This window comes from Apteryx mantelli, chromosome 14, assembly GCF_036417845.1.
Source record: "Apteryx mantelli isolate bAptMan1 chromosome 14, bAptMan1.hap1, whole genome shotgun sequence".
NCBI lineage: Eukaryota > Metazoa > Chordata > Aves > Apterygiformes > Apterygidae > Apteryx > Apteryx mantelli.
Window position 1 is genome coordinate 14,325,450 of NC_089991.1, and position 22,295 is coordinate 14,347,744.

Here is a 22,295-nt window from a genome sequence, read left to right on the forward strand (position 1 = left end):
ACTCTATACTTGATACAGTTATATATACAAAGTCTGTATATTAAAAAGGAACATTTTACAGTCTCTTTCAGTTACTGTTATTCCAGAGCTACTTTTAGCACCAGGAGGCAACAACTTTTTTGGTAGAACTGTAATTTTTAAGTTGGTCAGGTCCTTTTAAGATTTTGATATTAAAAGTTACAGTAGGATGTGTTACTCCAAGACTTGGTTTAATGTAGAATGGGTTCCCTTACTATTATTTCCATATTACTTACATAACATAACAGCATTGAAACACCACTAATGGAATTATTCACTGTTACTGTGACAGAAAAATGTTCCTTGATGAAAGAAAGTAACTTTGTGCAAAACTGTACATTTCTAAGCAACTGTGTGATGCTCGTGTAACATTACACTACCGAAACAAGAAGTCATCTAGTGACTAACCCAAACAATATATATGCTCAGGAGAAGTTACATATTGGAGATCGTATTGCAATACACCAGCATGTTTGTAACTCCAAATTTCTCTCTCTTCTTTTGTATTGAGCATCACGGTTAAGTACAAATAGAAATTCTGTTTTCCCTAAGATATGTTTCTCCACGTGGCTTGCACAGCAGAGATACCATGTCTAGTAAATGAATCCCATTTCTGAGTATTTCTTCAGAGTGTCACTGCACTCACAGATCGCCGATGGCTTCCACGGTTAAATTTTTTAGCATTATCTCTAGTTAGTTTGCTAGCATCCTGCCCAGGAGATGCTACCTTATTGGGAACAAGGGGGTAACGGCCAGAGAAAAGTCCTGCTGAGGAGTCTGTAGCAGTAGATTCTTCCTCTGCCCATCTGTTAAAGAAATAATTGCCTTCTTCAGGTGTCCATTTCCTGAAAGGATTCATTTCGGAAGTGGAAAGTCCCTGGCTATCTGTGTCCCCATGAAACACAGTTGCTGTTGCTGGATGCAAAAATGGTGATACACATAAGTGGTTGATGGTTTGGTCAAGGTCATCATTAGACACTGGTGATGCTATGGGTGAATCAGTAGTAGTTTGTTTTCTTGACCTGCACTTTTGGATTTCAAGATCTCGTTGCTCTTTAGGAAGTTTATCTAGTTGCTGAGCTTTCAGAATCAGAGATGCTCCAAAGGTTCCTCGTAGGGCAAAAATAAAGTATCTGATGAAAGAGAAAGAGAATGTATTGTCTTAGCAGTGGGTTACATCCATAATCTGCATCACATAACACAAAACCAATTGCTCATTTTCCATTGGTCTGAAGAGATCTGGTAAGTTGATTCCTGGATCTTAATGCAGCATGCAACTATACACTTATCTTGAACTATATAGAGTCAACTACACGTATACCAATACTAAATAAATTATGATAATGGAACTGTTTGCTGAACAGTGCAAGGAAGGTACACAGAAGTACAAATATTGCAGAGATGCAATATTTGTGGAGGTTAAGGTTATACTTACTTATACTCCTAAAAGAAGCTAAAGAACAGACATTAGTTTGATAGATGACATAAAACTGGAAAACTAAAAACCTCAGCCTGTGGATTTGCTCAGGAAGCAGTAAAATAATTTGCATCCCACCTGACCTCTCAGGACAGAGAATTTATATAAATACATATATGTGTGTGTGCAGTGAGAGAGCACACATCCTCTCTCCATGTCATGTCAGCTCCTGTCTGAAAACCAGAGCCTCATTTGAAGCATGATTTCTGATAGGATTTTACCTACACATTTCAAAACAAACATGGTAAATCTTTGAAACTGCATTAATAAAGGTACCCTCTCTACCTCCTCCTGCTACATAAAGATGTACTTAAATATGGATAACAAGATTAAAAACATCAACAAGCTAGACTAACTGCAGAAAGGGCTTTTGAGGTGATAGCCTTTTCAGGCCTGTTTGCACAAGTGGGTGTGGATAAGCACACACTTGCTCTGCTCATGTTCAGGCTGGTCGATCACATACAATTTCAGGTCCTGAAACTCTCCAGTAGCTAGCCCTGGCTGGGCAACTTAGAACACAACTAGTGAAAGCTCAGGTCCATCTCTGCAGATCTGGTGTGGACCATATTTTCCTCTGTCTTTTCTTTCGAGTTGTTCTCTGTGTCTTCTGTGCATGTTGCCGCTGGAATGGGCAGGAGGATGGAAAGCAGAAGGAGAAATGTGCCTTCCACCCTGTGAACTGCTCTTGCTTGCTCCTGCCCTTGCTGCTTCCCTCCAGGGTGTGCAAGTCATTTACCTGGCAGGCTTTTGCAGGGCTTTTGGGCAGACCGCAGTCTGCTTTCCACAGACAGTGGAATATATCTGGCCATTACCTTGAAATCCTCCAAGAGACACAGTGCTTTCCCCTTGCCAATGAACAAACATGAAATTCAGCTCCCTCTGTTTCTCAGGCCTGAGGGTTTTAATAACTAAAGGTGTGCAGGGTTTCCCAAAACATAGTTCAGAGGCATTTTTCAGATGCAAATGCCCAGAGGATGCACTGCAAAATGCTGCCAGAGAGTGCTCCAGGAAAAGTCTGCACTCACAGGAGGGCACAGGCAAGCCCCCATGGGGCACGCGGAGCATCTCAGAACAAGTCAGCTAGCACGGAAGGCAGTACTAAAAGGAAGACCTGAGCAAGTATTTTAACAAAATCTCTTAGAAAGAATTCAGAATCTCAAGGCTATAAACTCCAACAGGTTTCTGAGGGAGACAAGGAGCAAATGGTGTGGTAAGAAGAACCAAACGAAACAATTTTAAGTGCAGGACTATATTTAACAAAGGGTGATTTCAACACTGGTGTGATATGCTGACACAGCTATGCAGAAACTGGGGGCTGGGTTTTCTGTGAATCAGGGGTTATACAAAAATAATCTGGGGTACCTACGAGAAGGAGCAACAGCTCTCCAACTCTGAAATTACTAAGATACAAATCTTTAAGCTCAGTATACTCAGTATACTGCTGAGGCAGCAACGATCTCAACCTTCCTGAATTCCCAAAATGGATATATGAATTCTTAACCACATTTGATGTAGCTCTCAGTAGAAAGCTCAGGGTCAAAAATGACACTAGGAATGTGGGCTGATAGGAAGACAAAAATCACACAAGAACAGAACAGACTGCAAAAGGATGCTATGCCTAAAAGACATGAGACCTCAATGAACCATGCGTTCCTTATCCTGACCTGAAGTTCATATAATGCAACATAAAATCACAAGAGAATCTGAACTCAGATGGTGAAATAATAACTCGAGGAAAAATATCATCTAGTCTCAAAAGGTTCCTTTTTCAGACAAAGTTAAGGCCAAAACTTCAATGCTTTAAAGTATTTACAAAATCAGATATTAAAAATATTTTCCTGGTTCTTGCAATAGCAGTGTGCTGACAATTAGAGCAGCAGACTAGCAAGGAAGTTTAATAAGCCTCTCTCTTTCATTGTCCAAGCAGAAATAAAAAATTGAAATAAGTGGTACAACTCATACAAAGCATACCTACTTAAAGAATGATTAAAGTATTAAAAACTAAAGGCAGTAAGGTTAACATATAAATGGGAACAAAATCATCATGTTTTTCAAACCACATTTTCTCGTGAACATATTAGAATATGTTCCCTCCCCAAATATTTTTCAGACTCAGTCTCCAAAGCTATCTTTATCATACCTGATCTGTGGCACAGAGTAAAACTAAGATTCTGGATGTAGAAAATTATTTGATATAGAGATGTATTCTTAAATTTGGCTTAATAAGCACTGTAATGTACTAAGGAAGCAGAATACATTTTGCACATAGGAACATCTCAAAGCTTTCCTCTCTAGTCTTGATCTGCTCAACAATGCTGTGCTCATCATAGTGAATATTTATGTAGCAGATTTGTGCTGGTTTTTTTGCAGCACCCCAGAAAGAAAGGTTTTCCTGATGAGAAAACAAAGGCAATAGGTTCATAGTGGGTTGTCCATGTTTATATAAGTGAATAAATTAATGGTTCATGAACTGGAATATAGAACCCGGATTTCTGACTTTCAGACCTCTCACTGTCTGTGTGCCTGACATACCTCATATCTATAGACATCATTACTCTTATTTCACTCAGATGCCTACAAATCCCCCAAATGAAAGCTGAGAGGAAACCAGTGCACTATTCAAACCTTGGTAAGAGTGCGATGACCGGGGTGATGAGGCACAGTAAATAGAAGGTAGGGTCTGAAAGCTGTTTCTCCATAATCCAGTAGGGGGTGGCGGGAGGGTTGCAGATCACGCAGACAGCATTGTAGACCACTGAGAAGATGAAGTAAAGCAGCACGCTCCCAATCATCGTGACCCAGTGAAACGCCGTCTGTAAGCAGAAGTGCACAACATGACAGCAGTGTATGCTAGATCCTGACTCTGGTTTTAAGACAGGAGGACATAAGGAATAATTAGAAATAACATATCATATAGACCCATGCTACTAAAAAGTGCAGCAGGAGAAATACCTAGAAATTAAATAACAAAACAATGGTAGTGGATATAGTTCTTAAAAAATACATCAAACTGCTTCCTGCTCATATACTAACGTATGCAAAAATTGTGTACTGTCATGTCCAAAGGCACAGTAGAAGCAAATGCTGCTGCTTTGCCAGAGAAGCTATTATCCCGAGGCTAATAATCAACTTTGCCACATTGAGTTATCTCAGTGCATATGCTACATAATTTTGTGACCCAGAATTAAGGTAAATGACTCCAAAAGACAATGCCATGTCTTCACGGTATGCTGTGTTCAGAAAAGAGAGAGAGTCACAAGTATAGCACAGGTCAAACACGTACCCATGTTTTCATTTCTAGAGCCTGGTGCAAGAGAATGGTGAGGAGGGAGATGGTATTGATGGGGGTCCCAAAGGTAAACACATCTATGTCAGAGCCCTTGTATGTCTAGAAAACAGGAAGAGAGACAGAGAGAAACCTTGACGATTCAGAAGTCAATCTTTGTTTTTTCAATTTTTTAAAGAGAATGAAAACAAGAATATAAATGCTCCACGTACTTACCAAATAGGGGACAAAGAAGCAAACGAGGCTCTGATAGAAGGCATCCAACATTGTAATAATAAAAGTTGACAGCTTGTATATCTGTAGGAGTTTGTGGATAACAGTCATTATGACAGGAAGCGCATCTCTCTTCTTACTACAGACGTATTTGCTTTTTGTATTTCTACCACTCAGTCTGCTGATTATAGCTAACTGGTCTCCGTTCACGATCAAATGCCTCTTCAGAGGCTGATTTGAAGCAAAGGCTTATCCCTGAACAGGTATCCTTTCTGTGTTGACTACAGAGGGACCTTAGGAAGATTAGCCAGTCAATTAAGGGTTGCAAAGTCAGATGTCATGAATCCCTGCCCCATCCCTCCCCCTGGGATCTCATTCCTCAAATTCTTTTTCACACAAAGCTCTTCCTGGGGTTATAGAATTGGGCAAAATTCTTTTCTTCTACAGTTCCTTCCATCGAAGCATCTACTTTATGCCATTATGGTATGACCACATGTCATATTTAAACTTATCTTGAGACCTATGGTGACACAGTTGTGGTGGAGTAGGAAGCATCATGGGAGTGACAGAAGGATGAGCCTCTGTTGTTTCAATGCAGTCAAAATGCCAAAGCAACAACAACTATCTCTTCAAAATGATAAAGAACATATATTTCACATATATGTGAGGTCCAGCAGCTGCTAAGAAAGGGAATGGAAAGCCCTGCAGAGAATGCTCAAAGTCTGTGCTCCTATGACTAGATTTTTAAAACATCAGTAAAGACTATGAACCACTGATGTTCGTCAGTGCTAAAAATCACAGTCCAAGATTAGGAAAGTAGCTGTTAGGTAAAAAGAGAGTGAGAGAGAAGAATTCCTAAATACTGTGCAATTTTGTGATCTAAAACAAAGGGCACATCACAGTTTGTCTGCTAACATTTTTACCATTTCCTATTAAAAATCTTAAGGCAATTTGTGAATAAGCCTTTAGAATTTTACCAGTGTGATTATATGCAAAACCAGATATACATGTCTATATATTTGTGATTCTCACACCCATACAGAGATCAGACTGGTGCTCTAAACTTAACGGGCAATTTGAGGAAAAATCTTAATATAATCTCTTATGTATATTTCTTGAGAGGTAGCAATTCTGATATTCAAAGTAAAGTAAGTAAATAAATGAAACCGTTCATACTCAGAACAGTCTAGGCACCAAACTGACAAAATCCTTTGTGTATTAAAAAGTCTATTTCTGAACATGAGAGCAGAAAAAAATGGCCCGTTCTTCATTGATCTAACGTTCTGAGTTTTCTTGTCACTTGCTGCTGCAATCTTTTTAACAAGCTTTTCCTCTAGGACTCCTCAGTAAGCTGAGACTGTTCAAAACACCAAATCTCAGCAGAGTTTAATCAGGGACCAGCTAAACTCTCTTACCCTCAGTTGCTATATTTCTCATCCTCTTTCATTTATTTCTCCCTATGCCCTCATTCAGAATTTTTTTCATGTATATAATTGGTGTATGTATATCTATATATCTATCTGCTCCATCATCTTTCTTTAGATCAGCAACACTGAATGTCCCTAAAATGAAAACTTCCCAAACCTTAGGGTTTCAGTTCACAGGGCTAACTCACTAGTGCATCGCTTCATTTACTATAATGCAGCCTGCTGGTACCAAACTGGATTGTGCCATTTACTTAACTGAGGAGTAAACCTTCCCATTTACGTCTTCCAACCATGAACAAGCACCCAGCCTTGCTCCCACAAAGCAACTCCACTCATGTATCCCTTACTAGTTCTTCTGACAGCTACAACTATACTTTCTGTCAGTAGACATCAACAAATGAGAAACCACAAATGGATAATTTGGTTCTAGGTGAGTCTGAAGCTGTTTGCTTCCTTTTCTCCCCACAAAACCAAAAAAAGTTGTGGTCCTTTGGCTTATCAAGCAGTTATTTCATTCAGCAATCAAGACATACCTCTGAATTTTGCCCATTCTTGTATAATTCAGGCAAACCTAAGAGTGTTTCTGCAGAAACGTCTCTATCGAGGATTCCAAAGAGAATAGGGGGCATCGAGGTGAAGAAGAGATTGAAAAAGATCATTTGCCAATAATCTATCATGGTGGCACCAGAGAACCCACAGAAGAACTGGTACCAGAAGAGCAGGTTGACGTAGCTCTGTGGGAGAAGCAAATACAAATCCAATGTCATGGTACAGGCTGAACTGTGGCTCCCCGCGCATGCAGAAATGCATCCTTCCCACTGACATGATTTCATTTCTCTCCAGGTTGTGAGGGCCACAGAACTGTGCCTCTCCAATATGTCCTCTTCTCTCATGTTGTCCCCCACTTTTAAACTGGTGTGGACCCTTTAGCTGGCAATGCATGGATCATCTATGCCCCTCGTCGTTCCCTCTATGGGGTCTATGCAGCACATAGGTTTTTAATGCTGTCTCCCAAGAATACATCATTTTGGTTACAGGTACTCTCAGTAGATATCTGCACTTTATTTCTTAAAGCAGTATATTTTAAGTATTTCACACCAATTCAGTGTGATACAGTTTTTTAACACCAGTTAGGTTTCTTTAAGAAAATATCAAAGAATAATTAAACAAATTGTTCACAGCTCTAAGCACCAGATTTTTAAATCCTTTTACAAGCCAGTTGTCAACGTGGAATCAAAGGCCTCCTGGTCTCTAATGGTACCAGGGAGATAATAGAACAGCAGAATCCCAATCTGGAGAGCTATTTCATATTGCAAATAAATATCCTTTGAACTTTGAAAGGATGCCCAGTCAGGGAAAAAAAAGTTTCCATTTCCATTATAAATTTTAACACCAATAAGACATAATCCTTATTCAAAATTATTAAAAAAATTAAAATATGGACACTTTGAATTCCAAGTAAATAGTTTTTCATGCTCAGAGTGTATTTCATGTCAAATCAACTTGTTTGCACAGGCTTGCAGAAACTGTATTACTCTCAGGTTTATCCACTTTACATTATTCTTCAATGCACAGCTCATTTACATATACATTAAATTTTTAATAAAAATGCCAGATATGACTGCATCATTGCTTGCAAGTGGTTCCTATCAAATTAAATGCAAAAATTCAGAGGTTTCATACGCAACTGTTTCTCAATGCAGAATCATCTTCTGTATTCTAACACTAATAATCTGCTGTTCCTTATGCAAATTTTATTTTGGGGCTCATGGGTTTTACTAGAAAAGTTTCTTGAGTGACCATATAAAAGTTAAAAAACCTTGAGTCCTTTTTTCCCTCTGGTATAATGCTATTTCAAAAGATATTTAGATCCCATATTTTCCTCAATGTTTTATGCAGCACATTACTAAGAATGGGGGAGCATACTGTAAACCTGCAAAGTGAAGAAACAGGAATTACAGTAAATAATTAAAAAGTAATTTACAGTAAGTCAATTAAAAAGTAAGACGGCACAGCCTACAAAAAAACCCAGTCCTGGACTTAACCCTTTCTAGAATGAAGACTTACAGAATCTTTATTATCTTACCACATTCTTGTAGAAAAAGTAAATCACCATCTTTGCCAGGCGAGCATAACACCAATGTCCATGGACGAGAAGCAGTTTTTTGAGATGCTTAAATCGGGATATTGCAAAGTCACTAGCCATCACAGCCTTCAGTAAAAAGAATGGAGATTATTTCACAATCTATTTTCCCACTCAATATGATGATATTTGAACATGGACTTTGAAACTATTTCCTACTGTTACATGGAGTAGGAAAAAGGCTTGAGAAAATGACCGGAACTTACTATCTCCCTAGAACCCTCAAGCTTAGGAAAATAAGGAAGGGGGATATGTGGGAAAGAATTTGGGGCAGAGAACACTGAATGAGAATCAACAGAACCTGGAAATGCTGTAGCAGAGATGATTCAGAAACCAGATGTTAACCTATCACTGGACAGACATCTGTTAATTTTCCAGGCTTATGAACAACACATATTTGTCCATGCATGCTAATTGTTGAATCAAAACACTCTTTTTTTGCTGGACCTGGAATTATGTACTGTATATTAATTTATGACAGCAATGATGCCAACTTGCACCTTTAAGATGACATTCAGAGTATAGGGCCACTATAAAACTTATGAAGCATCAAGAAGCCACTCAACAGAAGAGGAAAGGAAATAAATGAAGGGATACCTGCATGCCTTCTTGGCCAGATATTCCAATTCCAACATCAGCTGCTTGAATCATACTTACATCATTTGCCCCATCACCTAGAGCAGAAAGACAGGAGGGAACAATAAAGGAGTGAGAAAGGATGCTTACCATTACATGCCTATAGTAGAACAATAAAAAAATACCAACTGTACTGTTAAACATAGACTAACTAGTAACATGCATCTTAATTAGGGTAGCTGATACTGGGAGTCAAGCAGTCGAGAGCTCTAGGCTCCAATCTTGGTGGGAAGATTCTCCTTCTGAGGAGACCTGGTTCCACTTGTGCTAAGCCTGGCATGGGGCTTCGCTGGGTGGCGGCATGGACACCCTGACACCATCCACAATTGCTCCATTTTGTACGTTTCTGCTTGGTGAACTCCATGTGTTCAGCACCACACTTTGCAGCACCCCACTTCCCTGAATTCTCCAAAGTATGTCATAAATTATAATGCAATTGACAATGTAACAAGGCATTTTCAGGAGTTATTCTGCTCATTTTAACTTTCAACAATATGTTAAAATACATAATCAAATTTCCATGGAAAGAACAGCCATGGTGGCCTGCAATGTGCAGATTGAATCAGGTTAGCTGGTAAAGCAGAATAAATTTAGTGGAAGACTGAAGGTTTATATTTTGAACTCTGAAGCAAAGCAAGAAATTTTGAAATACCAACTCTTCCTTTTCTGATGTGTCTTTTTTGGTCTATATATTTTTTAGTTTTAAGTTGCAAAATATCAGTTCTGCAAGGATTTTAGTGGGATCACTTACCAACAGTGCAGTAGGAAACTCAAAACATTTCACATTATTTGGAGGTAAAAAGCAAAGGAGTCAGTGCTTAATGCTACTCTGGGGATAACAATGTTTTCACTGGATGGGAAAATCTGGTAGGAAAAGGGCTTTATAAAAACACAAAGCAGTAACTACTGTTGGCTGCTTTTCTTCCCCCACCGCTGGGACATTCTGAAGGGAATATGCACATGCATTTGTACTGGTGTGCATGAAAGGGACTACTGGGAGGTTTTGAGTTTGGAGTGCCTTCATCTTGTTTAAATGGGAGCCAGATTTGCTCACTGAAAGCTGGAGAAGGACTTTTATGTGGTTATTGGTAGGGAAAGAATATCCAGTACTATTTTTCCACTCTATCTAGCTGAAAGGAGGCACAAATCATAGCATATACAATATATTCCATACATTTTCATAACTCTTAATGGAAGAACCTGCTTCCCTCTTTCTCCTGCAAGACACATCAAGAGCGAGGTACCTATTGACAGGGTCATCACTTTAAGCTGCCTCCGGACTAGCTTGACCACCATGCTCTTCTGGAGAGGCGTGGAACGGCAGCACAGGACCGAGCGGCAGTGCTTCGTCAGGGCCAGGAACGTCTTTTCCAGGCCCCCCTGGAAGATGACATTCAGCGTTCTTCCGTCAATCACCAGTCCAAATTCAGGAGAGGGGGCCTCAGGGGCTGATAAAGATGTTGGGATAATGCCGAAGAATTTCCTCCGTGGTTTTTCAACATCGTAACTCTTCCTCACTTCTTCCAAGGTTAAATTCAAGAGAGACTCACAAGTTTCCTGTGGGAAAACAGAAGTGGTTCTAGAAATAGCTATCTGCATGTCTCTTCAGAGCACAGTACCTTACAAAATGTATGTATGTATAACCATGCCAATATGTTTAAGCCTATCAGATAAACATTAGGGAAAACTGACTGAGAAACGCACTAATTCATCAGATTGGAGATTACTTCAATGACGTCATCAAATCCTTTGCTGAAAACACGGCACATCTTATCAGCTATTTAACTGCAGTAAGAAATTATTTTAAAAGAAAAGCACATATTTGCATTAGCGGTGCTGAGAGTTCAGAGAGAAAAAAAGTACTGATTATGTCTTTCTAAAGGAGATTTTTAAAGCTAGTTCTACTGTGAATTATGTGAGATATTCCAGTGTTTTTCTTTCCCTCAGAAATAAACTGTGGTAGAGAAACAAGAGGTTCCAATTTTTAAAACTATCCAGTGGTTTTGACAGCTTGGCCTTTTCTAGGTCACAAATCAGGTCTGTCTCACTTGTGTCAGGGACAGAAAAAAAGCTTCATATTGCCCTGCACTGTTCCTCAGACACAACTAAGTCTTTCTCCCTCAGCAAATTTGCCTCATTTTGGACCAAAGTCTTCTTTCAGATGCACACAACCCTGACTGACTTAGCACCAAATAAAAACAGATTTAAGGGAATTTTTTTTTCCCATTTTTACCATATGGATCTCCTAAATTGGCACACCACTATGAGACACAACCCAGAATCATCTAAAAGTTATTTTGCTGCCTGGTTGTACTAACAGTCCTCTTTCTGTGGCATGGCACTGAACACCTGAGGAGCTAATCACTCCCTTTCCTACCTTTCCTGTCAGCTTTACTGAGTGATGATTCAGTTCTAAATGTTATTTTCACTTTATGTTGCATAAGGTACATGTGTAGGATGTTTGCAAGATTTAAATTACACTGAAGTGGGAGGTTCTGGAATCAAATGTACCTCTAATAGAAACCTGCATCTAGCTCGCACACTAAAAATCTAAAAAATATCCAAGAAGCACCATCTTCTTGTGAACAGACCAAAAATTCCAGGTTTGTCTTGACTTGCATTTTAAAATTAATCCCCCCAAACTACCTACTTGTGCTGCTTCTTACTGAAAGATATCTGATTTCTAGTGTTTTGATAAGCTACTGTGTTTAGGGGTGGAAATAAAGTCCCTTCCCACTAAAGCCAACTATTGTAGTTCCTTAACTGTTGCCCTTGACAGTCAGCGACCCTTGTTGTTGGCTCTCACTTCTTTCTCAGCACTGGAAGAAGTTGGGTAAAAATTTCTGGGATGGAGGAAAAAAGATTGGGATGATACAATGCTGAAAATGGAATTAGGCAGCAAAAAGAATAGATAAAGACAGTGAAAGATTTCAGCTGCTTGAAAAACAGAGTTTTAGCAAAATCAGGGTAGTATGAAGTTAATTTCATTTCTTGCAGGAATGGGCGAGAGGTGGATCTGGTGTGGAATACAGTGCACCCTGAGGATCCTAAAAAATTTGCTTTAGTGCCCAAATATGCGCATTTATCTTTAAGGAGCTAAAGGTCAAAATGGTTAAGACTGAGAGGCCAAATTACTAATATATACATCCACCCATTTATATATATATGTATATATTTGTAAATACATGTGTGTACACACACACAAACACACACATGTATATATATGCAGTGTGGTCGTCTCACCATTGCGGCCACATCGTTGCAAGCAGCCATAATGACAATTGTGGCATTTTAAGCAATTACAAATTTGTTATTACTGCTATAGCTTTACTAGCAAAAATGCTTTTCAACCTGAGAGCTTTTCAAATTGTTAACCCAGAATCCCCCAGGGGAAGGAACTGCACCATGCTCAGTGCTTGGCCATGAGCAAACACCCAGCAGAAAACAAAATTAACTGTAGGTACAAGGAAACATTGTGGTATGTCTCGCCATCTCGCCAGATCCGCTTCCTTAGCTATAACCCTTTGTCAAAGGGTTTACCCTTTAATGGGTGTTTAGTTTCAGGGTTAATTTTATCAAAGTTAATGGGTTATTGTTGTCAAAGGGGTAACTCTTTGTATGTATTAATTATTTCCCTGCTGCTGCCACTGGAAAACTCTTTCAGAACCAGTGTCTTAGACTTTGGTTTGAAAGGGAGGGAGGCAAATGTTAATGCGGAATAAACCCAATATGCCCAGTGAACCACACACAAGCACAAATATGTGTACATTTTGCGTATGAGTCCGGACCAATTGCAATAGGTTGGTGCATGTGCCTGTGCTTCCCGGAGCCGGGGTGGTCCTGTCTGCAGCATCACTTCTCTGACAGAAACCATCTTCTAATTTCCATCTCAAATATATTCATTCTGCCTTCCCTTAAAGCAGATACGCGTATCAAATGAAATTACACATTGAAGCAAAGAATGTATTCCGTGCCAAATTCCATATCATCTTTGCATGTTTCCCTATTTCTGTGACATTAAAAGACAGAGACATTTGTATATAATTTTATTCGTGTTTGGAGAGCTACTAACTACAGACAAAAGCAGCTAGAAAGTAGGCCATCGAACGGCTCTATACAATTGCCTATCAAAATAAAAATACTCAGTATTTTAGCATTATTTAATCAATCCTCACTGCAGCTTTATTAGAAAGGCAAGTATGTATCACTAATCCACCTTCAGGGGTGGGGGGGAGGCCAAGATAAGTGACTTTCTCGTTCCGGAAAAGACGGCTGTGCAGACCAGGCTGCCCAATTCTCCGCTCCACCGGAACCTAGCAAGGCGCCCCGCTGCCCCCCTCACCCTCACACCTACCCAAGGAAAGTCTCTTCTCACGGCAGCTCCCGTCCCCACTGAGCAAGGCCTGCAAATGTATCTTGGATAAAAGGGAAGGACCAGCGGAGCGGAGCAGCGCAGGGTGTCCCAGGAGGCCCCGCAGAAGGAGGACACGCGGCTTGCGTGGGCCATGCAAGAGCACTAGCAGCAAAGCACAAAACGAGGGCAGAGCAGCGGGCGTCCGGGGCCCTACTTTTGGACTTTGCACGTAGCCAGGCCTGACTTCTCCTTAGCAAACGGGTCTGGCTGAGCCCTAACGCCTGAACTCACTCACTCCTATATCCATCTGAAAAAGTCGTGTCCCTGCCAGGGTGCCCGGAGGAGCGCGAGGTGATGCGTGCGGCAGTTGCCCTCCCGCTTTCAGAAGGAAGGCATGGTTTCCTGGTACCCTCCTCTTGCTCTCTCCCGGTTTGCAAAAGCCATAGTGGCTTTTCTAGAGCTTTTTACCTCCGCCATCCTTAATGGCATTTACTCTCTTCAAAAGTTTGGGCTCTATGTTCTCTCTTCTGTTCTGCGGGTTTCGGAAATAGCCATAGATTGCTCCGCAGATTGCTCGCTGTATTCTGTGTTTGTCTGAGTCACAGGAGCTGACAGAGATGCCCTTTAAGTGCATATCCTCTTCTTGGAGCATGTTTTCTTTACCCGCTGCCTGACTGTCTTATTGCCCATGGAAATACAGGGAATACCTGTGTGCATCAACACTATGGGTACCAGTATGGAGTGTCAAGAAAATGATTGCATTTTTAACAGACCCACAAAAGCTGTTTTTAGGATTCTGAGAAGGTAAAACGCTGCTTACACAAAATGATGCTGGATTAAATTGTTCACTAGTACATTTCTGATTAAGCCTAATCCTATTAGAAAAGGTGCAACAATAAATTTCCGAATTTAATAAAATCTACAACTGCATATTTTTTCCAGACTGACTCATATAGTATTTTCCAAACATCTTATTACAGATATCACCTGGAGTTAAAATATCACTGCAACAGAAATTTCCATGGCAAGGAGAAAAGCCAAATATCAATATTACTAAGGAATCAAGCACTTAAACTGCATATTACCTTTCCTTCTAAAGCACACTATTCAGGTCATTTTTTTAAAGATCATTTTCATTTAGAAAATTCATTATATTTTAATCTAATAAACCTCATCCACTACAAAGTAGCCATGGGTTCCAATGCATCCTGCTACCTGTGCTCTCAAGAGTTTATGGCCTTCACCTAAAGCTGCCATGCGGGTTTTTGGTTAGTTGTGTTTTCTTGTGTTGAGCACAGCATAAAGCAAAACAGTGCCAAGCTGCAAGCCACAAAAAAAATGAAAGATACAGAATTCTATGCATTTCTCTGTGCTCACCTTACTTTCGGTGTTAATGGTGAAGACAGTGTCTCTCTGGTTCAGAAGTTTACAAGAATATGCAATGTTAACTGCTGTTTCCTGTTTGTCTCCTGTCAACACCCAGATTTGTATCCCAGCTTCTCGAAGAGCTGCAATAGTGTCAGGCACTCCATCTTGCAGCCGATCTTCAATCCCTGTTGCTCCTAGGCAAATGGGAAAAGAATAAGTGAACTAGGTTTCTCCTATTCGGTAATCACATTCTGCGCCCCCCCCCCCCCCACACCTTTTTTAAAGTGTGTGTAAAGTTTTTTCTTTAAATAAATAAATAAATAAATAAATAAAATAAAAGGTCTTTGACTTCAAATCATGATCCTGCACTTATCAAGAGCTGAGCCAAGGTATTGTCCAGGAACTAAACTGAGGCACAAAATCTACATTTGGGTTAAGATGTGAACATATCAGCTATCAACAATTTCTGGCTCTTCATTTCACTAGGTGCTAGAACAATGCATTTCATTTCTTCTTAATGATCCAAAATGACAACATACTGGCAGAGGAATTACACCATATGCATTTTTAATGTACTGCATCAAGCCCCATCATAGCAACCAGAAAAGATGAACCTTGACTATTTAAATGAATGCTATTCTATTGCCAAGTCAGATGCTTCACTCATCAAAGGGAGAAGAAAAGGTACAGTAAGTTTTCTTTTTTTAAAATGTGCAAACTTTAAAGCAGATGCCCACACTCATCCTGAAGGAAATCACCATCTGAATGTCACAATATTCCTCTTTTTATCTCTTCCACTAGAGGTCAGTTTGAAGATGCTGTAACTGTGATACATGAAAGATAGGCACTGATTAAAGCTAAAAAAATACTTTTTGTGAAATGAAGTATGAAAGCATACGCAGCCTTTAGAGGTGGCAAGGGTGACAGATTTTGACAAGAGCTACATTGCCTCTTCTGTGATTCTGCTTATGGCATTTACTGTTATTACTATAATATTTTAAATCACTGCAGAGATTATAAGAAGCCATAATGCTAATAGCTTGCAATCACAGAAATTCAGGATAACAAATTATGGGCACAGACTGTACACACAGAAAGATGAAAGTTAGTCAACCCTGAAAATCAAAATCTTAAATGACAAAACATCTGGAAACAAAATAGAAAAGAAAGCAACGAAGTGCTCCCTAATTTAACAGAATAATGTTTGTAGGTACTATGGTGATGGGTGATGCACAAGTACCCAAAGAGGTAACTTTTAAAACAAAATATCACACTTTTACAGAGTGAAGAAAGCAAACATGACAGAATGCAACGACAGCAGAAATTCAGCAACAAGAATGCATATGTGTGGACAGCAATTTTAGTTACTGTTTTTGTCATATAATTTTACAATTACAGAAATTTCCTTGGAGATTGTGCTCAAAATTGAAGTTAATATATAGTGTTTTATAGGTTTATCTAAGGACACAGATGTGATTGAATTATGGGCAATATGTTATCTGCCACACGTCGTCTGAGCCACAGTAAGAGCTAATATACATGTTCTTAACTCATGGCACAGGAAAGTTTCAGGACACTTTTCCAAAGTTACTGCTGCTCAAAATGCACACAAACTTGTTTAGATACTGTAATTGGATTGTGTATCCTAGCCCTGAGACTTCCAAACCTCAGAGGAAGACTTTTTGAAATAAATTAGTATAAGCTGTTGTCTGTCTGATTGCCAAGAATATCACAGGAGAGCAAGTGATACTTCACGCAATGACAATTCTTATTTTTAGCTACCTAGCAAGGTGAGTTTGGTCTCCAGATGCTGCGCTGTCTCCATTAACAGCTCATCTCTGTTGTCAATTGCAGCTTCTGCCTCACGACGAAAATTGGCCCATTTTTGAAAGTCATCTTCATTTAAGACCTGCATAATGGAATTGAAGCAGAGCTCATTTCAAATTCAAGTAGGAAGAGAAGGATGCCAAAATTTTGGATGGCAGAGACTTAACTCCTATCCAGGTTGGTAAAGTACTGTATTGTCTTTAAAATAACACAAACTTTTCTAACAGAAGACTGCAGTAACTAAAAGCAACAAGAAAAATAGCCCTGCTTTCCTGTTTGTCTAAATGGACTATAGCTAAGACTTAAAAATGCGGCCAAGAGAAACTATCGATCACACAGTCCTTAGCTGGGACTCTAAGCTGGAACACGCAGTTTCTGAAGGTTGCACTACATTTCTCCAGAACTTGAATATGACCTATTTGTTTCATAGAAACAACTTCTGTATTAAAGTATCAGGCTAAAATGTACTATCTCGGGCTGAGGGCAATGTTTTTGAAAGCTGAATGCCAAACAAAACAGAAAAACATCTGTCTCCCCTATGGATTTTTTCTTTCTTGCCTGTAATCACTCTAAATAAGGTCAGCTAGAGTTATCATAAGAGAGGCTGAAATTAATGTTTTGAGGCTGATCAAGAATCTATTATCTGCTCATCCTGGTTAGGTACTGAGGAAGAAGATGATAAAAAGGCTACAGAACAAAGAGAGGGACAGAAAAATGGGCTCTAACTGGCTTGCTCTCTGAAGCAGTAAGACTTATAACCATTACATTTTTCTAATAAATCTGTTGGCACATACGCAGCAGAGCTGTAAACAATATTAGGCTAATGCCCTCTTACCTTCTTAGCTATGCACAGCGTTCGTAGGCCATCACGGGCATAGTAGTTCAGGTGTTTCTGTGTTTTATCTTTTATTCTTCTCATTCTTTTCTGTGCATTAACGTCAGCTGTGAAATACAAGCAAAAAGTTCTGCATTTTAAGCACAGATCATTTCAGACCTAATGACCTAAGATTAAAAAGGAGTGGGCGTTAGAGAAGACTGAATGCTAAAGTAATAGCTATTCCTTTCACAGCCCATAAGTATCGGCCACGTAATCCATAAACCTGAAGTAAAGTTCCTTGTTTCCTTTAAGATGACATTACTTGGGTTTTTTGTTTGTTTTTCATTTGTTTGTTTGTTTTAATGTTATAGCACCCTTGCTGACAAACTGAAATACAATGGTCAGGCCCTTATGACAGTATTATTGCAAAATACACAATTCACATGGGTTAGGGCTGTCAGTGAATCTTAATTAGCCTATTCCATATTCCAGGCACTACTCAGGTTAAATAAATACCTCAGCTCTTGATCTGCAAGGATCCTGCTATAGAGAGCTTATTCTTTTTTATAATCCTAACGGCTAGATATAATATTTCACATGGCAAAGGGTACTGTAAACTTCTTGTGCCTGTTTATAGGAGGCATAACAGAAATGGCTCACTGGCTAATTACCTTTGGCAGGGTCTTCCAGTAAGTCCATTATAACAGAGTCAGCTCCTTTTGTGTAGACGATGATCTCCTTGGTTAGAGGGTGTCTCACCACTACCGACATCCTTTTCCTTACCGAGTCGAACCCCAAGGTGTAGAGAATGTCGAAAGTCAGGAGGGTGCCTTGCGGCAACCGCACGGTCACCTGCTCTGGAGTCCGGGACACCAAGGTAAAACTATACGCCTGGGCAGCATAGACAAGAGCCGCCTCGTCTGGGCTTTCAGCCTCATAACAAAATTCTGATGGCAAAGAGCTGTGAGAAACGGATTTAAAAACCTCATCCAAGGAAGCACTGCCAATATCCGTGCTGCCCTTCCCGTGACCACCGTAGCAGTCATCATCGTTGTCGCAGCAATCCAGCGCAGCCAGGCGCTCTTCCGTGTTCCTTGCGCTAAAGCTAGCTCCAAGGTCTGAACTGGACTGAGACGATGCAAAAGATTGACTGAGGCTTGCTAATTTTAGCCGCTGGAATATCTGATGAATCCTCTCCAGGGTGATTCCTGAAGGTTTTATTTGTGGTGGGACTGTAACCTAGAGATATGAGAAAACATCGGGTATACTATGGTTAAAAATAAACAAATGTGAACTACAGGATGCTTTCCAAAACCTCAACATTCTTTGCATCTAAATGACAATAATAATAATAAAAAAGATGCAATTTCTTTTTCTATTTAACCAGGGTAGGGGACTTCAGTAGAGGAGTCTCAGGTGACTTGGCATCCAAATTTGGTGGTGATTTGGGTCTCTGCCACTGAAGCAGAGAAAGAATGAAGCCCCCATCATTCTGTTAATGTAGGATTTCTTACAGTAAATATAATCTAAAATTTAAAAGGAAAACTGCAGAAACTGTGGTGGCCACAGCTATTCATCAAACATAGAGAGTCATGTTAGGCAGGGATATACAAAGGCAGTGAAACAGTAGACATTACGCAAAAGGCACACGAACTAGAGGAAAACTCCAAAACAAGGCATTTCTCACCAACTCAGGTTTTACTGAACACTGCTTTCTATGTTGTCAAATGGATCAAGCAAAATTAATTTTCCTCAGAAACTTAAAGTTAGATTACCCTTTGTCTTGGCTCTGTAGCTGTGGAGACCACAACTGTATTACAGATGGCAAGGGCAAGGAAAAAGTCAGTAAGGGATGTGGCAGTCTTCGTATCTGTAAATGGAGACAGATTTTCAGTCTGGAGTGCAGCTTCTCTCACTCTCCTCAATAGCCTGCTATCAGGAGCCACATCCTTTTCCTGGAAGAGAAATTACTTAATGTGGATTATTCCCATTTTTGACTGTCCCCACTGAAGATCAATCACCTTCACAGTTTTCTGTTGCCTCTCATTGAATTTATACCTAGAATTATGTAAGGTAAATGCCTTCTGTACCTAACATCTACAAGACAAAGATGCAGTTCTGAAGGCTGCATAAATAGATTATTAAAAGGAAATGCATCTTCAAATAGAAGGCAGTTTCACACTTTTATTTCTTTTGAGATCTACTAGAATCAGAATAATCTACATTATATCCTCAAACTTTGAAACTGCTGACTACTGCATTAAAGGGCATTCCCAATGGAGGTGGTTTTGGGATCCCGCATTTCACTGGGGGAGCTGATTGTTACTTCAGATGAGACTATATTTTGCGTTTGACTTTTGGTTACAGTAGTGTCACTTTTCATTTCTAAAATCATTTTGCTTTGCACCCAAAAAGAGAAGCCGTCTCAAATTGTTCTTCTGCAGCTTTACAATAAATAAATAAATATATATATATATATACTTCATTTGTTCCTGAAATGATACTGTAATTCTACTACCTCAATCTTTCTAATCAAACCTAAATTTGCAAGCCAAACTACTTAACAATGTCACTTATCTACAATTTAATCTGATGTAGGGCTATGAGAGTACTACTCTTAATGGAAATTACATGTTAGCAGAGTCTGGTTTGGATTTAATTCAGGATCATATTTAACAAGAGCTTCCAAATTTAAAATACAAACCTTCCTGTGAGCCAGCACTTTTGGATGCATTCTTTAAGGAACTGGCAAAGTGATTTAGCTCCTTTCTAGTTCATCTCAGCTATTGCTCTCTCCTCTTTCAATCTGGCACGGTTTTCCGAAGTTCCCCCAATATGCAACAGCAATCAATCAACCACCTGCATGGCTATGTTGCACTGAGCTGTATTTGCTGCATTGTAACTCCTGCTTGCTAAAGTGAGTAATGGTTCTTAAATCATCCTAATAATTGAAAATAAATCTATTGCTCATTTGGCAGCGCAGAGCTCAATTGAAATCCAAAGACGGAACGAGATTATGCACTAACCTTCTCTGCTGTGAGAGGTTCTGGTTTCTCTGGCTCAATGCTTTCAAGCTTTTTCGAGTTGTATATCATGAAAAGTTTTCAGTATAGAAGCACTCTCCTCTCTAGCAAACTGATACATATTGAGGATAATCCTGTTTTTTTTTAATTATCTTCTGAAATCCCTTAAAAGGTATCAGAGGCTGAAAACCTCAAAGTTAAATGGTCGTTCTTTAGAACCCTTTCATAATACTATGCTGCAAGGCACAATGAGTAACTGTGTATCTGCTGCCTATATTGAATTTGTTATATAGAGCAATTGCAAATATCTTAACTGGACACTTCCAATGAAGAACATACATGCTCAGACACAACTCTCAAAACAGTTATGCTGGGAATTATATTCAGCCAAAACAGTAATCATTAGAAACTTGCAGTGTTTGCCCAGCTATCCATACCATTTCCTCATGCATTGCCACAATTAGAATAAAGCTCAGGAACCACAAATTATTACATACGGATCTCAGCCCCTCCTATCCAACTTCATTCTGCCCATTCTTTTTGTAGCTATATCCTCAATATCTGCCTCCAAAAGTTCACGCTAAAAATGACAACTCACTAATGAGTATTCTACTTCAGCTGAAACTTTCTGAACTCAAAATTTTCTTCTTGAAACAATGAAAAATTGTCAGACAAAGAGACACTGACAGGTCAACTGTAGCCTCAAGATGGGTTTTAAAAACAAAATAACACAAAAAAAACTTGTCAGAGAAGTTTTTCTTTCTCCTTTGCTTTTTCACATCCAGTGAAAACAAGGCTGACCAGAATTTCCCTAGTTTGCTTCAGTGTTAAGGAACTTCAGGAGACAGAAAAATTCAGATGAACAAATCTGTTCATTGACCAGCCTGAGCAAACACAAAAAAAACAAGGAAAAGAAAAGAAAACAAAAGAAAACAAAACACCATTAATGATTATTATCAATTAAATTTATTGCCCTACCAATGTTAGTATGTTAGCAAAAATGCTAACATGTTATTTATAAAATGGCTAGTGCCATTCAGTTTTTAAGAGTAATTAATTAATTTAACAGCTTTTCTGCTTAATGGCATTAAAACCTAATGCTATAGGAGAACTGAAATCTTCAAGAAATGTTTCTAATAGCAGGCCACTATTTATTGAAATTATTAAATCTAGAAGGAAATGTGCTGTCAAGATCTTAATTCATAATAGCATCTAAGCATAGACAGAGTAAGTGGTAATGCTCTATCTTTTTCCAAATTTTCTTATTATTTTATAGTATTTCTCCTACTCTTCCAAAGTTCAGTTAAGTCTTTCTGTCATATCTAGCACTGTTGGTTTTATAGTACATTATTTTATTTTTCCCTCTGAGAATCTGCAGCAGCCACAAGAAAACAGATTAAGAAAAACCCTGGCATTCGCTCCTTTGAGATACCCAAAGAAACCAGTAAGGAGGCCAGTGCTACCTTCTAGGCTCTAAATGAAATGGTGGCCTGTTGGGCTGAAGGCTGTCTGTCCAGAGCGCTAGACAAACAGAATAAAAATCAGCTTCCGTTTTCACTGGAGGTGTGTAAGAACTGGTGTGTCTGTTCTTTTTCCAGTTGCATTGGATACTTTAAATATGGACTTGACCTTTTCCCTCCAGACTTTTCATAAATTGATAAAGTTAATAAATAAGTCACCGTATTTCTCTCTCTCAGACTCACTGG

At 39.3% G+C, this 22,295-nt stretch overlaps 1 protein-coding gene across 1 annotated transcript in view; it reads right to left on the bottom strand.

The window, feature by feature from the left end:
* Positions 1 to 383: 383 nt before the first annotated feature.
* Positions 384 to 22,295, bottom strand: part of ATP10B (ATPase phospholipid transporting 10B (putative)) — a 53,666-nt gene continuing 31,754 nt past the window's right edge. Inside the window, exons 9-21 of the mRNA XM_067304543.1 lie at positions 19,342 to 19,521; positions 18,238 to 18,805; positions 17,585 to 17,691; positions 16,705 to 16,831; positions 14,932 to 15,116; positions 10,445 to 10,757; positions 9,162 to 9,238; positions 8,508 to 8,633; positions 6,955 to 7,155; positions 4,998 to 5,078; positions 4,779 to 4,883; positions 4,121 to 4,308; positions 384 to 1,151 (exon numbers count right to left, since the gene is read on the bottom strand). Coding sequence (XP_067160644.1) covers positions 644 to 1,151; positions 4,121 to 4,308; positions 4,779 to 4,883; positions 4,998 to 5,078; positions 6,955 to 7,155; positions 8,508 to 8,633; positions 9,162 to 9,238; positions 10,445 to 10,757; positions 14,932 to 15,116; positions 16,705 to 16,831; positions 17,585 to 17,691; positions 18,238 to 18,805; positions 19,342 to 19,521 — 2,766 coding nt within the window. The 3' untranslated portion in view covers positions 384 to 643. The remainder of the gene's footprint in view (positions 1,152 to 4,120; positions 4,309 to 4,778; positions 4,884 to 4,997; positions 5,079 to 6,954; positions 7,156 to 8,507; positions 8,634 to 9,161; positions 9,239 to 10,444; positions 10,758 to 14,931; positions 15,117 to 16,704; positions 16,832 to 17,584; positions 17,692 to 18,237; positions 18,806 to 19,341; positions 19,522 to 22,295) is intronic.